At 39.8% G+C, this 17,164-nt stretch overlaps 1 protein-coding gene across 10 annotated transcripts in view; it reads left to right on the forward strand.

Annotated features, from left to right (window-relative positions):
- The window catches only part of Zbtb44 (zinc finger and BTB domain containing 44), a 60,059-nt gene that overhangs the window by 34,517 nt on the left and 8,378 nt on the right, over positions 1-17,164 (forward strand). For 3 of the 10 annotated variants that reach the window (XM_006976557.4, XM_042280609.2, XM_042280605.2), the window contains 3 exons: positions 11,622-11,706; positions 13,791-13,954; positions 16,219-16,519. In XM_006976557.4, coding sequence (XP_006976619.1) covers positions 11,622-11,706; positions 13,791-13,954; positions 16,219-16,519 — 550 coding nt within the window. The remainder of the gene's footprint in view (positions 1-11,621; positions 11,707-13,790; positions 13,955-16,218; positions 16,520-17,164) is intronic. The other 7 variants (XM_006976559.4, XM_042280607.2, XM_006976560.4 and 4 more) reach the window with 5 other exon arrangements.

Consider the following 17,164-nt stretch of genomic DNA (forward strand, 5'->3'; position numbering starts at 1 on the left):
CCTCTGTGTATGTCTTTAAATAGTCTTTCTGTTCTGCCTTCTCATTGGTTGTAAACCCAAACACATGACTGCCTCGTCACTGCCTGTAAGTACCGCCCTCCAGGTCTTAAAGGCATATGTCTCCAATGCTGGCTGTATCCCTGAACACACAGAAATCTACCTAGCTCTTCTAACCACCACGCTCTTGCTATAGCTCTAATAGCTCTGACCCCAGGGCAACTTTATTTATTTATTAACATACAATTAAAATCACATTTCAGTACAAATAAAATACCACTATTCATATTCTCTCTCTCTCTCTCTCTCTCTCTCTCTCTCTCTCTCTCTCTCTCTCTCTCTCTCTCTCTTTCACACACACACACTCTCTACATAAATGTAAGATAAAAAAAAATATTTATTGAAATTTAAACAATGTGCCAAACATGCTGCTGTGTAAGGAGAAAACATCACTCTTATAATAGAGGAGGTACTAGCCCAAATGGAGAGGCAGATATATCAATAAGTGACTACAACAAACCAGTAAAGATCCTGGGCTGGGCAGATTAAAAGGCATTATTAGTGTAGCAATAGAAAAAGCAAGTTAACAACATCGATTTGAGTGGAATCTTAAATAGTGAGAATTTGCCCAAGTAAGCCCACAAAGTGAAGATGTTAAGAATAAGAAACAAAGCACCTAGTAGAAGAGCTTGATGGTTAGAACACTGAATGTTCAGTAAGCAGTGAATCTAGTGCAAAATGATATACAAAGAAAGCATGGATGCTTGAGTCCTTGGGAAATGAGTGGGAAGTCCAGAGGAGCTGGAAAAACAAATTGTGGAGAGCCTTGAACACAGTTCCAGTTAAGAGTTACATTCACCTACATGTAACAGACCCCTTCTACAGTGGCTTTACCAAACAGGATCGATTTTTTTTTTTTCTAATTGCATGATATGTTCTAGAATAAGAAGTCTAGGACTGGTAATGTGAATCTACAGTATAATTAGTGTTCTAGGCTCCTTGTATATGTATAATTTACTGTCTTTAGCTGTAGGCTTATTTGCTTTGTGGTTATAAGCTTCTCTTGACTTGCATTCTAGAAAGGGGTGATCAGGAATGCATTGAGGTTTCCCAGAAGCTGTTGCTGGAGAGCTTCTCTCCGGGTTCCACCAAACCCCGCAGTCCCACAATCCACGTATAAAATAATCACTCAGACGCTTACATCACTTATAAACTGTATGGCCGTGGCAGGCTTCTTGCTAACTGTTCTTTTATCTTAAATTAACCCATTTTTATAAATCTATACCTTGCCACGTGGCTGGTGGCTTCCCAGCGTCTTCACATGCTGCTTGTCCTGGCGGTGGCTGCAGTGTCTCTCCCCTCAGCCTTCCGCTTCCCAGAATTCTCCTCTCTCCTTGTCCCACCTACTTCCTGCCTGGCAACCTATTTCTTGCCTGGTCACTGGCCATCAGTGTTTTATTTATATAGAATGATATCCACAGCAAGAAGCTCTTAAGAAACTAGTGTTAGTTTGTGCCTCATTATCTTTCTTAGCTACAGAGAACCTGAGAAAGTGATTATTTGTTGAGTAAATGACGGCTTTGAACAGAATTAGAGCAGAGTAGAGCTGGTGTAGCAATGTGTGCCTTAACACCCCCAGGATTAAGGAGGCAGATGCAGGGAGATGGATCTCTTTTGAGGATAGCCAGAGTGCTACAGAGTAAGACCCTATCTCAGAAATAACAGCACCAATAATAAAGCATAGTGGGTATTGAACATGTAACAAGCAGTGCTCACCATTGATACAAGCTCAGTAAGCTTGTAGTTTACCCTAGTCAGTCTGTCTCAAGAAGACTGTAAAGTATGCAGGTACTCAAGGAAAACCAGTTTGCTTTTGGTATTGGTATGCAAGAGATTTGGCTCAGAAACCTGTTAACCTGTATAAGACTGAAACTTTTTTTTTTTATTTTATTTACCCCCCCCTCCCCAACATATGAGGTCTCTGCCTGCCTGGCCTGCATGCTAGAAGAGGGGCTTTTTATAAGATGGTTGTGAGCCACCATGTGGTTGCTGGGAATTGAACTCAGGACATCTGGAAGAGAATCCAGTACACTTAACTGCTGAGCCATCTCTCCAGCCCCAAAAACTATTTTTTAATTACAATATTTTATAAATAATCAACACAACCTAGTAATATTGAGTATGTGCAGTGAGAAGAAAGGGGGTCAAAGTACTCAGGACGAAATAATTGTTTATATTATATTCATTGATTCTAAGTAACAAATTTAGTTTATTGTCTGAATCCAGATGTATCTTACATTGATAATCTTTGTCATTTTTTTTCTTTCTTAAAAGGACACAAAAATTGATAACTATAAAATATATTTTTTTATCTAAATTCAGTAACTGCAGTATGAACATTATTAGTAGGAGAAGGTTGGAGACTGACTCACTTTTAAGAATAATCAGCAAGATCAGTTGTGTGTCAATTTTCCTTGGATATGATATGACCAAGCAATGTTAGGCCACAAAGAATTCAAAAGGTGGGATTTACAAATTTGGACTTTAAGAAACTATGGGAGAGCCAAAATCCTTGAGTGATTCCTATACTCAAGGTTAGGAACTGATTAAAAAAAGAATAATTATTATTATTATTAATGATCTTTCTAGAGGTTAAAAAACCAAGAACATATTAACTTTGTTAATTTCTTGAGTTTTGACACACTGTTGAGTTTCCAGGGCTGCTATAACAAAGTACCACAGAAGCTGCCCTTAGTGTTACTGAAAGCAGCTTCTTACCTCTTTATGATAGAGTTTGAGGCAACACACAGAACTTTTGAAGCACCCATCATGCTGACTTGTAAGAGTAAATCCTAAGATTCAAAGTAAATTCCTGATTGTTAAAGGCTGCCTATTCACTTAAATGTCTTTAGAAGGCTACAAAACAGTTTGACCAACAATTTGTATCTGTGTAAATAGCCAAAATACTCCTAAAAGACCTTATTTATAAGAAGCAAAATGAGCCAAGCAGTGGTGGCATATGCCTTTAATCCCAGCACTTGGGAGGCAGAGGCGAAGTAGATCTCTGAATTTGAGGCCAGCCTGGTCTACAAATTAAGTTCCAGGACAGCCAGGATTCTGTTACACAGAGAAACCCTGTCTCAAAAAAACCACATAGATAGATAGATAGATAGATAGATAGATAGATAGATAGATAGATAGATAGACAGACAGACAGACAGACAGACAGACAGACAGACAGACAGACAGACAGACAGACAGACAGACAGACAGACAGACAGACTGACTGACTGACTGACTGACTGACTGACTGACTGACTGACTGACTGACTGACTGACTGACTGACTGACTGACTGACTTCCATTTCTGTCAAGTCCTATCACCAAAGACCCAACTATAGTGAACAGTTCACTTCATCACTCCTTTACAAGGGCAATCACATCACAAGGCTTTTGGGGTTTTTTGTTTGGTTTTGGGGTAAGATGGTGCTTGGAGGAGCTAACAGAGGATTTAAACCTGTGTTGGGTGATTTTTAGGAGTTTGCTCAGTACTGTGGATACCAGAATGCAGGCATAATTTCTGGATGAACTGTATGTAGTCAATATCTTCTAGAGTACAGATTTAAGATGAGTTCACAGTGTCAATAAGGGAGGAGAAGGATATGGATATTGTTGTAACTACAGAGTTACCTTGTTTTGTCTGCACTTTTCCACCCCCTTCCTTACCTTTAGTAAGAGTCACAGAGGAACCATCTGATGTTGATGCCTTGTGAGGTTATGTCTAGCAGAAAAATGCTGTAGCCTAACCCAGGGCATTAGGCCTGCTCCTGCGGGGATCTGGTCTGGTCCTGAATATTAAGGCTGCTTTTTTCCTTCCCTCTCCTCTTTCTCCTTTTCCTTTTCTCACTTGACACTAGGCAATGAATGTAGGGCTTTGCATGTGCAAATACTCTCTATCACTAGATCCTCAGCCCTCTTGTCCTTAACACACTCTACTAGAAACAATGTCTGAGTTTATTGATTCCCAGTAATGTCACAAGATGTAGCAGTTTCAATGGTTGCAATTTGCCAGATAATCTCACCTGCCTTTTGTAACTGATTAGGTGAATATATGTTTTTGGTGGTTGCTTTTGTTTGTTTATTTGGTTGGTTGTTATTTTGAGGCAGGGTTTCTCAGTGTAACAGTCCTGACTGTCCTGTAACTTGCTCTATAGAACAGGCTGTTCTCGAACTCAAGAGTTCTGTGTTCTGAGTTCTGGGATTAAAGGCATGTGCCACCACTACCCAGCATACATGTTCTTTCATTCCAGTTTTAATCATTAATATTACTTCTGTATCATGCAACACATAGTAAATGTATCTCTGTGTATGTATATATGTGATTTACAGAATGATTATGATAGGCTACAGCAGAGGTTTCAGAAATAGACTGATAGAAATGCAAGAAGAGTCTGTACTGGTAAAGTAAGATCCCAAGAACAGCCACAGGGGAGAAGCTGCTGCCATGGCCTAGAGGCTTGAAAGCAGAAATGCAGAATTGAGTCCACTGCAAGGTGAAAGGACAAAGCCAGAACAGGAAGGTCCAAACGGGGACAGGTGGACAGACATTCAAATAGACTGTCAGTCGTGTGGAAACCAAGCCGTGCTGAAGCCGCACGGGTAGTCCACAGGCATCTGCCCTGTCTTCCATGATGACAGACCAGTAGAAAGGTCTCTGAAGGGCTCTGCCACTGTACTACTTGGTATCTACCGCTTTGTGGGTTCAAATAAAGGAGTTTTCTACCCTTTCCTTGCTCTGGTATGTCTGATGAGTTCGGATGCAACAGAAGCCACGTTATATACCATTCCTTATTGTCTGTTGAAAGGGTGGGTTGATTTTATAAGCCAGCTTTTTTCCAAATCAAGCTGATTGTGGCCACAAATCAACTTCACTGTTTCAAGGTGAGAAGAGTCTGTCCAGAATTCTCAGCTATCCTTACTACTTCTGAGTAAAGTGGAACCCAGTGCCTTTTGTGGATTTTATTCTTAACACTAAATGTCATACCGCCAACCCGAAAAATTACATTAAGATTAAATTTTAATAATTTAAGAAACATTACCAGTCATTAACTTTTACAGCTTGCTGTTAAGTCATCAAATTCCAGTTCATACAATTACTGGTACATGGTTGTTGGCAAAAACTTATCAGGAAAATTTTTATGAAATTTATTTTTGTTCATATTCCTGTTCTCTAAGGAATAAAAGAGAGAATGGAGTGAAAATAAGTGAGCAGTTCTTCAACAAAATACTGTATTATCTGGTTTTCTACCCTAAATCAAGATTTTAAAAAGTCAGAAGACCCAGAGATAAGTTGAATTAAGTAGACATGGAGGACAAACATACCCATTTAATAGTAAGGAAACAGGGAAAGGAGAAGGCATGTACAGAATCAGTAGAGTAGAATGGAGGTACAATTGAAGACAGGCATAAAGGCTTATAGCCCTGTCTACTTACACAAGTCTCCAGTAATCTGTGTATTAGGGTGTAGCATAATAATTGGTATCCTTGATGGATGCTTTGAATCAAGAAGCAAGCAAAAAAAAAAAATCGTATTCTTTATTTAAGAAGTCAAGGAAAAATGTGTGCTTACCACAGATTTTCCAACACAAATGATTATAGTAATTTTGGATACGTTAAAAGGGATACGGTTAGGCTTTGTTGTTGTTGTTTTTTAAGACAGCATTTCTTGGTTTAGTCTTAGCTGGCTCTGTAGACCAGTCTGGCCTCAAACTCAGAAATTTACTTGCCTCATACTCAGAAATTGGCCTGCCTCTGTCTCATGAGTACTAGGATTAAGGGTGTGCACCACCATGCCTAGGCTTAAAAAAAAATAAAGTGGAACATATGCTTGTTTCCTAGTAATACAAAAAAAGTTCAAATAGTCTGAAGAGAAAAACTGAAATGCTAGATTCTAACTTTGTATCTGAAGGAAATGCCATGTATGTTATATATTTATATACATATAATATTATATAAATGGTTAAAACTAGAATATGTAAACTTTCATTAAAATATGGCCAGCTGGGGGTAGTGGCACACACATTTAATCCCAGCACTCAGGAGGCAGGGGCAGGATCTCTTTGAGTTTGAGAACAGCCTGATGTATATAGAGAGTTCCAAGACAGCCAGGGATACATAAAGAGACCCTGTCTTGGGGGGCTTAGGCTTGTGAAGCTAGGTTATTTGAATCCACTGTTCTATTACAAGCAACAGAATCTATATTTTAAAATGTCACTTTAAAAGTGTTTTAATAACCTGAAAAGATTATCAAAGAGATACCAAATAAAATGATTGGAAGGACCCCAACCCCAAATGGCTTACGGATCACTAGAGCCAGCTATTTTCATTTAAGACCTTTGTGAAATTCTTTGTCAAATTCCCAAATGCAAAATACTGTTTGTGCTGGGCAACATCAGCTCCCTGGCTCTGCAGTCAGAAATGCTCCATTTGTCACCATGATGAACATCTGCAGTGCTTAGCCAGGCAACCTGATAAACACTAAACACTGCAGCCTTCTCTGCCTTACAATAACTGCCAGATGAACTACATTTTCAGATAGGACTTCTGGCCCTGCTTTCCCACAGTGTTGAAGATGAGGACCACATGAGTATGTCCTAGCTGAAATGGAAGAGGACCCGAATGATATCCTACGTGGGTATATGGCCTCACTGGTCATGAAGTACTCACACTGGTGTCTTGTCCTGACCTAGAGCTAGATAGTCAGTCAAGACCATGAAGGAAGGCCATGATTGTGAACCTCACCAGCAACCTTGTATCTTTGCATTTCAAGAATAACAACAAGGCAGCTTTATTCTAACACTCTCAACTTCCAAGTTAGTGAGATGGAACTCAAATACTACTAGGTAGGTATGGCAGATACAATAAGTTTCCCTTTTTTGTCCCTTAGAGGCCTATTGGCAAGAAAATTCAATTGTCTATGATAGCAAGTAGTGCAGCGAGTCAGAAGTACTGGTGTCCAGTACTCTTCAAAAGCCTGGATTTTACCTCTGGAGCCTGCTTGAGCATCACAGGTCTTGTGTCTCAGCTACTATCCATCTTGTGAACACTGGCTTTGCCTGTCCGTGCTGCAGTATCTACTTGAGGCTTTTGTCACAGTGACCCAAAGGGCTTCTCATTCACTCTGAACAGCAATCTTCCAAATAACCTGCTGTTGGTCATGAAAGAATACCTGGACATAAGAACCAAGAAAGCCTGGTGTATACTATGACAGTGCCTCCTTGCTGGACTCAACACCGCTGGTGTATTGTTTAGAGTAGGCGTACATTGGGCTGTGCTTATTCTGAAAAGGTTTAGAATGGGAAACAGGGAATGTTGATACAGCTCCACTTTCAGGTTTTTGCCTCCTTGAGGGAGTAGTCATTGTGAACCATCTGTTCAGAACTAAACCTGCTCCTTGTCTTTTAAACTCTAGGAGACTCTCACAGTTAGGCATCATACCTGTTTGTTATTCTTTACTAGAAGAGGTTATTTTTCTAGCCTTCTCTAGTAGCTTTTCTAGCTCTCTAGAACTCCTCCTGTGTGCTTGCTCGTCCTTTTTCCCTTTCTCTGAAAGAATAAGTGAGGTCTTCTGTTGTATAATCAAAACTTGTAGATTTTCAGCTGGGCAAAGCAATATGCCTGTACTCCCAGCACTGAGAGGTGAGGCGGGAGGATCAGAAGTTAAAGGCCAACCTCTGCTATGTAAGGGATTTGAGAGCCAACCGGGGCCATGTGAGAACCCTGCCCCCACACTGAAAGGGCCTTATAATTTTTTGGAGGGTTTCATTGTCATTTTTGTTTTTCTTGGTTTTCGAGACAGGATTTCACTGTGTAGCCTTCCCTGACTGTCCTGGAACTCATTCTGTGGACCGGGCTGGCTCCAAATTCTGCCTCCTGGGTTTTGGGATTAAAGGCATGCTCCACCACCTCCCAGCTATGGGCCTTATAATTTTAAGAAAAGTACTAGTATTAGAATCTCTGGTTGAGGTAAGAGTTTCCAGTCTTAGGTTGCTCCCCTTAAAAGACTGGATTCCTAGAACTAAACCTGCTCCTTTGTATTTCAAACTCTTGGAGACTAACAGTCCTTTGGCAGTTGATAGATTAGAAGAGGAGGGAACTGGGGAGATAATTCAGTAGGTAAAGCATTTGCCAGAGTTCAGATCTACTACTACCCACATAAAGGAAGCAAGCATAGAGTTTGTAATTGCTTAGAAGACATGGCAACCAGCCCTACCCTCCTAGAGCAAGCTACACTACATTAGCTGTATTGGTGAGTTCGGTTTCAAGTGAGTGACTTTGCTGAGTTTGGTATGTAAGGAAGAGTTTAAGGAAGAGCCAGGTGTCTACCTCTAGCCTACACATACATGCCTATGAAAGAGAAAAAAACACTTTCCTGAAAAGTAGTCACTGACTGGATAACTTTTACATATAATCATCTTGGTTATGCAACATATGAACAGGCCAAGGAATCACAGTCATGCTCAAGAACCTAGCAGAAGCAAGTGTAAAGCTCTAAAAGAGGTCATATTTACCCTAGCCACAGCAAATTGGTCCTTTACAAATGATTTTAAAAGACAGAAAAGGCCACAAACAACCAGGGTAAGCAAGAGAACAAGGCAACAGAGAGACACATCTACAAGGAAAAGATGAAGTAGAAATATGTAGTAGAAAAAAACTAGAAAGCCAGTTAACGGGTTTGAACAATGATTGCAGAGAACAGTGAATTATACATAAAATGAGAACAGATTTAAAAGAAAAATTCTAGCTAAAAACAAAATTATAATCTCAGTGAATGTTTTGGCAACAGATTGGATTTAACAAAAGACAGTTGAGAATCTAAAAACAAACCAAATTAATGTTTTGTTGAGAAGAGACAAAAAGAGAAAATAGAGATTATATTAGAGAAAGAAGGGTATGGGAAAACATAAATAGAAGAGAGAATATTGGAGAGTTTTCAATATCAAACAGGAATAATAAAAAAAAACTAGATACAGAAAAAAACGATAAAAAAAAAATAAAGGGGCTGGAGAGATGGTTCAGTGGTTAAGAGCACTGATTGTTATTCTAGAGGACCTGGGTTCAATTCCCAGTACCCACATGGCAGCTCAGAACTGTCTGTAATTCCAGTCCCAAGGCACCTGACATCGACAGCAAAATACCAATGCCCATAAAATAAAAATAAAGAAAGAAAAAAAAGAAGTGTCAGAACCTTGTGGGGTATTGTCCTAAGAAAAGTAACTGCCATTCTAAATTGTTCCATATAGTGAGCTCAATAGTGAAAATGAAGGATGGAAATATTGCTTCATTGGTTAAGGGCTTGCCTAGCATACAGGAAGTTCTGGGTTTAATCACCAGTGCTGCATAAAACCAGGCATGGTGATCTACTGTGTAATCCCAGCACTCAGGAGGCAGCGGCAGGAATACAGGAGGTTCAGGTATCTCAAAAAGATGAAGTGATGCCCCTGCCTTAGCCTTCTGAGTTCTTGGTGTATAGTTCTGCCACCATGTACTCCATGAGACACTGCCTCAAAAATAGTGAAGATGTTTTCAGATGGGTACTTTTTTTTTTAATTTCATCAAATCATCACTAGACGATTTTAAGAATGGCCTTCAGGCAGAATTAAGCACAAATAGGTTTCATATTTAAGAACAGGCGCCGGGCAGTGGTGGCTCATGCCTTTGATCCCAGCACTCAGGAGGCAGAGGCAGGCTAATTTTTCTAAATTCAAAGCCAGCCTGGTCTACAGAGTGAGTTCCAGGACAGCCAAGGCTACATAGAGAAACCCTATCTTTAACCCACCTTCACCCCATCCCCCCAAAAACTCACCAAATGCATGAAGAAATGTAAGTATTACTTACACAACACAGCAGTAATATCTGTAGGCCTAATCATACAAAATACCAGAAATTGGTTCCAGAATTGAGGCAGGTAGGACAGGGAGTTTAAGCTGTTGGCCCTCTGTATTATGTAGGAAGTAGTAAAGGTTTGATTAGACTTAGTAAGTTACATCCTGCCCAAGGGAGTTGCTAGGGACAGAACCCAGGCTTTGTCCATGCTAGGCATTTGATTAACTTCTGAGCTACTAATGAGCTACACCCCAGCCGAGTGTATATGTAATGACTAAGATAACCAGTAAAAACAATAGGAAGTATATCGTTTCCAACCCGGTAGAGCAGGGAAATTTGAAGCAATACATATGTGCGTTAATTCCTTCTGTAAGAGCATTTACAGCAGCATAGTTTATACTGCCCTCACAAGGGAATAGGTTATTACTATTCAGTAATAATGAAAATAAACTAATGATATATAACAACATAACTATGTCTACAGTGTCTGAAGGAGCAAGCCCCAAGAATAAATACAGTATATGAATATGTGTGAATATGTAATTCAACTTGTATATTATAAAGCTTATAGCTAGACAACACTAAACTTTTTTTGTGGGGTTTTTGTTTTTTGTTTTGGTGCAAGGAAACCAAGATACTAAATTGTATTGTTTTTAATGGATTGACAAGCTTTCCCATTAATATCAAAGAGTGAATAGCTCAGACATAGGTGCCATGTAGTCACTAGCATAACCACAGCCAACCTTGTCACTGTTGAGTGGGACAAAGGCCTGTGACAGCATGTTTGGTAAATATGTTGATAAAAAGATTACTTTTAAAGGGTGGGGAGGCCAGATGACAACCATAAAAAGGACTGGCTGTTGGAGGAAGGAAGGTTCCTGATCAATGGGGACCTGTAGAATGTGGGTACTGGTATGGAGGCCACCTAGGTGTTGACTTTGTGTCTTTTTAGTTTTTTTCCAGTATTACTTACTTTATGTATGGGTGTGTTGCCTGCTTGTGTCTCTGCGTGTGTGTTCTGGTGTACTCAGAGGCCAGACAAGGTTGTCTGATGTCCCGGAGGGAACTGGAGTTAGAGACAGTTATGAGCCATCATGTGAGTGTTGGGAATTGAACCCAGGTCTTCTGTGCTCTTAACCACTAAGCCATCTCTCAGTCTGTATAAACCCTTGTCTTTTAAATTTTCTGTAAAAATCGTGTATGACAATAAAGTAACTCTTAAAAGATATAGATTATCAAATGCTTTCTTAAATAATGGTTAAAAGTATCATTTAATTTTATGTGGATATCAGTTTGCATTTAAATTGTTCTGCTTATTTTCCCAAGGTTCCTATTAAATATACCTGAAATATACCTGAATTTAAATATTAAAACAAAGCTGCATTTATTAAATCATCTTGCTGGCTTTAGAACACACATTTAATCAAAAATAAAATATAAGCATTACTATTTTTTTCTTCTTTTTTCCCCCGAGACAGGGTTTCTCTGTATAGTTTTGGTGCCTGTCCTGGATATCTCTGTAGACCAGGCTGGCCTTGAACTCACAGAGATCCACCTGCCTCTGCCTCCCAATGCTGGGATTAAAGGCGTGTGCCACCACAGCCCTGCCACATTACTACTTTTTAATAGGATTCAAGCATTAGATAAGTTAGAGGATTATATCTGTGGCTTGCAGTTAACATCTTGGCTTATTTGCACCAGGCATTAACAACTGTCCCTCTTAAAAACCCCTTTCGCAGGCTCAGTAGATGAAGGAGTTACAGAGGGGTTGCCTACACTTCAGAGTACTTCTAGCACCAATGCTCATGCAGATGACGACGACAGGTTAGTACCAACATAGTGTGCTTTTTCTCATGAAGATTGTGCTTAGGGCTCTACATTCAAACTTGTGTGAGAAATTTATTGAGACTTTACAGTTTTGTTCATTACCAAAAATTGCCTGGACCCCTTACCTTATGTAGAATGATTGCTTTCTTGCTTGCTACAGTTTGCTTCTGAGAACTGTACATTATCCTTTTGCCCTCATCACTTCTCACTTTGTCTCTCTGTATTTAATCTTTTAAGTCCTTTCAACTCTGTCTTCCGAATCCTTAGTTGACTTTTCCTCTGTACTACAGCCATGTTGGTTTAAGTCACCACTGTATTTCTCCTGACTACCATAATCTTGAAATAGTCAGGGGTCTTGAAATTGACCCCTGATTTCATTCTTCCATTTCTTAAGTCCAGTCTCCATGTACTACCGGATCATTTCATTTCATTTTTAACTAAGATGTCACGATTTTTACTTAAACTAAATTCTTGCTGGGTGGTGGTGGGACACACCTTGAATCCCAGGAGGGATTAAAGGCAGAGGTAGGCAGATCTCTGTGAGTTTCAGGAGAGCCAGGACTACATGGAGAAACAAAATAAATCAATCTAAATTCCTTGCTGTTTATAAAGTCCTACATGATTCAAATTTACCTAGCCCCCATCAATTCTTAAAACTTTCCATATTGTTCCTACCTATTTCATAACCTTTGCTTAAAATGTTTTCTCCTCTGATTTCCACTCTTTTGACACTTCTCCTTTTTTTTTTTTTTTTAATAATTTTATGTATATGGGTGTTTTGCCTGCCTGTATGTTTGTATACGACATCTCTGCTGGTACCTGCCGAGGCCAGAAGAGGGCATTAGATCCCCTAGAACTGGGGTTTCAGATGGTTGGGAGGTGCTATGTGGGTGCAGGAACTCAAACCCAGGTTCTGGAAGAATAGCCAGTGCTCTTAACAACTGAGTCATTTCTCCAGTCCCCTTTCTGACTGTGATCTTCAGATGATTGACATGTCAGTTCTCAAGGAGGCCTTCTCTGACCACCAGTTTAAACCAGCACCCAATCATTGTTGGATCTTCCTGATTTAATTCTCTACCTTCTGGTCCTTTTCTGATTATTTGCTTGTTCTCAGCACTGAATATAGATTTCACTGAATGAATTATTCTTCATATAGAGTGCAGAACAGTCTTAATACCTGTATTTGCTGAAAACTTGAAGGACTCAAAGATTGTCCAGTAGCTAAACCTGGAAGATTATGAACCAAAATCATTTCAGTTAATTAGTAAAGGCATAAATAGACGGAAGTGTCCTTATTCTTTAATTTTAAATAGTAATCAAGCTGTCTATTCTTTATTAAATACTTTGCTAAGTCATGGGAATATAGAGATGAAATAGCCTTTGGTCTTGCGAGCTCTGTTGAGTTTTCAGGGAAGAAAAGAAGTTGAAGATAGTAGGGAAGGAGATCACCAAAAGTAATCTGCAGGGAGTTTGTGCTGTGTGTGTAGGGAATTACCTGCTTAAGCAATCACTCAGTGAAGGTGTGCCAGAAGAGGAGGCCCTGACTCAGCTACGTTTTATAAATGAGTGGATACCACCTAAGCAAAGGAGATAGGCTTGTAGAGAAAATGCAGTGTGGGAAAACACAGCATATGGCAGGCACGTTAGAGGAGTTATTTTGCATAAAGTATATTTTGGGGAGTGGGAGTATGATCAGAAATGAGCTAGATATGAGAAGATAGTTCATATATGAGTAGTTTTGAACACATTGTAGGGGTTGAGAATTTATTCTGAAGAAAACAGTTGTAGCAAGATTTAAATGGGGGATATGATAAAGGCCTAAATTAAAACATCAGAAAGGAAGGAATTCAAGAGATTGAAGGATAGCTAAGGTAAAATAGCTTGTGATATGTTCTATGGGGTTTTACATCCGTACTAGAGATGCGGCATTTTGGACAGTAACATTGCTTAACAAATTTTTTTAAGTGAAAATCTTTGTAAAAGTCTTTATTTTTCCTCTGTTCATTTAGAAGTGGACTGCAGAGATGTGTATTCAACTTAAAAATCAGAGCCTGGTTGCCTTCTTTGGTTTATTTTTTTAGATTGGAAAATGTTCAGTATCCCTACCAACTCTACATTGCTCCTTCTACCAGCAGTACAGAGCGACCAAGTCCAAATGGTCCCGACAGACCTTTCCAGTGTCCGACCTGTGGGGTTCGATTCACCCGCATTCAGAACCTAAAACAGCACATGCTTATTCACTCAGGTAATTTTACCTTCTGTGTTGATGCATAAGGGGGCATGCCAAAACATTATACTTTGTGATCCCAATTAAAGTAGAATTTGTGCTGGGCATAGTGACACATGCCTGTAATCCCACCACTCAAGAGACTGGGGCAGGAAGATCCAGAATTTGAGGCCAGTCTAAACTTAATAATAAAGATTCCATTTAAGAAAAGGGGGAAGGGCACCCAGGGAGCGGGAAAGGGTGAGTGAGATGAAAGAGGTTATTAGAGAACAGGAAAAAAAAAGTTAAAAATCCTGAGAAGTCAGATGAGATCAGGTTGGCTAGCTGTGGTCTCTTTGAAATGTTGGAAAACATTTACCACAAGTATCAGGTATTCTGATTAAGGCTTAGAAGCAGTATGTGTGGTCAATAAATAAGTTAACAGATACTGGGTATGTTAGGTACATGTTTATAAATGAGAAAAGTACAAATGCAAATAGAATAAAAAAAAACTATACATAGATTCTTGGAGTTTCTCTGTAATTTTGAATGTTTTGCCAAATAAAAAACTCTTAAAGGAGTTCACATTTTCTTTTAATTCTGTCAGTCTCTGGTTTTGAGTAGTCAGCTTTGTAGTATTTTTTAATAGGAAAAAAGATGTTGGATGGATGTGTAGGCAGTTTAGTGAAGCTTGTGCATACTGATGACATAAAGGTAAACAGTACAACACTGACCCTAGGGACCAGAGACCTTTGCTGCTGCTTTCAGCTGTGTCTTCTTTCTCCTTCTCTAGATAGGTAGGTCTTGGGATCGTATTCAATCCACAGGTGGTTTTACAGAGTTTTAACCCCCCTCAATCGTGATAGTGACTATAATATAGTGACTGTTAATATACTTTATAATTCCATTATTAAGCCAGGCATGGTGGTGCATGCGTTTAATCCCAGCACTTGGGAGACAGAGGAAGGTGGATCTCTGTGAGTTTGAGGCCAGCCTGGTCTACAAATCAAGCTCCAGGACAGCCATGGCTGTTACACCGAGAACAAAACTCCCTTATTAATATCTAACAATACTAAACATTCAAAAGCTAATTCACCTATCATAATCATTACATACATAGATGTTAGAGTTTTTCATTTTTCTTATTTCTGTCTAATGTATCTTAGTTTTCCTGTTGCTGTGATAAAATTCCCTGAGAAAAGCAACTTAAAGGAGAAAGGTTTTATTTGGCTCACAATTCCAGGCTACAGTAAGTCCATCATGGCAAGGAAGTTCTAGCAGCAGGAACTTGAGAACAGTCATGGATCCAGTGAAAAGCAGAAAGCAGTGACTAATGCATGCATGGGAGTATTCATCTGGAGAGTCCAGGATTCCCGGCTCAGGGAGAGATTCCACTGGCAATTGAGCTAGATCTTCCCACATCAATTAGCTTAATAAAGATAAGCCTTCAAAGACATGCCCAGAGGCCCATCTCCTACAGGAGTCATAACAGACAGGTTTCAGTGTAAACCTCTCTAATGAAGTATATTTTATTATTGGGGACTTGGGTAGCTAAATGGTATAGTTTACTAGAGGTTTGTGGCTAGAGGTTTGACTCCATGGTAGGATGCTTGCCTAGTGTTCATAAGGCCCTGGAGTGGCTCCCCAGCACCACAGCAAATACAATAACTAATGTTCTAGTTTCTTTGCATTGCTGTGGTAAAACACTCTAACCAAAAGAAACTTAGGGGGGAAAGGGTTTATTTTCTTTTACAGGCCACAGTCCATCATTTAGGGAAATCAGGGCAGGAACCAACAAACCCAGAAACCATATTGGAGTGCTGCTTGCTGGCTCACTCACAAGCTCTTCCTTCCCAGTTTGCACTCTGGAGAGGGGTGCTGCCCACAGAGGGCTGGGCTCTCCTCCATCAGTTAGACAGTCCCCCACAGAGATAGATGCGAGCGAATCTGAGGTGCAGTTCCTCAATTGAGATGGTGTTCTGATGTGACTCTAGCTGCTGTCATGCTAATAGTTAAAGCTAACTAGGACGATAAACTTTGGAAGTTTCTGGATACACGACTTAGAAGACCATTCAGAGAACAATTCAGGACATGTTACTTACCTGTCTCCTCCCTATCTTCCCTTATTTTAAGGTCTGGTGACTTGGAATATTCTGGAACACCTCTGAAATATGTTAGAGTCTGTTTTATTGGCAGTTTTTTTTTCAATTATTGTTATAAAATTGTTATTCAGAAATGTGAGATTTTGTGGCCTTCCAGTTTATTTTGTTTCTCAGATGGTATTTTGCTATTTTGTTTTATAGGAATTAAACCATTTCAGTGTGACCGCTGTGGAAAAAAGTTCACCAGGGCTTACTCGCTAAAGATGCATCGCCTAAAGCATGAAGGTAAACGCTGTTTCCGGTGCCAGATATGTAGTGCCACTTTCACTTCCTTCGGGGAATATAAACACCATATGAGGGTTTCCCGGCACATTATCCGCAAGCCTCGGATTTACGAGTGCAAAACATGTGGCGCCATGTTCACCAACTCTGGAAATTTAATCGTGCACCTGAGGAGTCTGAACCATGAAGCATCAGAGCTAGCAAACTACTTCCAGAGCAGGTGAGGTGCACAGTGAAAACCCAATCAGGAAAACTGCTTTCTAAACTCTCCTGCGGCTAGGGCAACCTGCTGTTGTATTATCAGGCTGCCAGCAGTTAGTCCCTTCATTTTCAGTTGCCACTGTGCATACATACTCTGATCTCCTGATCCGATGAGATTTTGCTAAAGGTCTCTTAAATGATAAAGTCATATATGTTTTATAGTTGGTATTAAAAATACTTCTGCGAAATAAAGAGTAACAATATCCCCACAGAAGACTATTTGTCCTCTTGGATTTTTGTTAATGAAGTTAAATAAATTTCTTACTAGCAGATGTACCATGTCAGGTACATCTTAGTAATGTGCAGCCAGACTCGAGCTGCTAGCCAAGTTCTTCAGCACCAACCCTCCCTTTTACTGTCTCATATAGCAAGGTGGTGATGGTGGTGCACACCTTTAATCCCAGCACTCCGGAGGCAGAGGCAGGCCGATCTCTTGAGTTTGAGGCCAGCCTGTTCCACAAGATGTGGTTCCAGGACAGCCAGGGCTACACAGAGAAACTCTGTCTTGAAAAAAGAAACAGGAAAAAAAAATTAAAATCTTATATAAAAGAATATCATTTATCGGGGCTGGAGAGATGGCTTAGTGGTTAAGAGCACTGGCTGC

The sequence above is a fragment of the Peromyscus maniculatus genome, chromosome 7 (assembly GCF_049852395.1).
Source record: "Peromyscus maniculatus bairdii isolate BWxNUB_F1_BW_parent chromosome 7, HU_Pman_BW_mat_3.1, whole genome shotgun sequence".
Taxonomy (NCBI): Eukaryota; Metazoa; Chordata; class Mammalia; order Rodentia; family Cricetidae; genus Peromyscus; species Peromyscus maniculatus.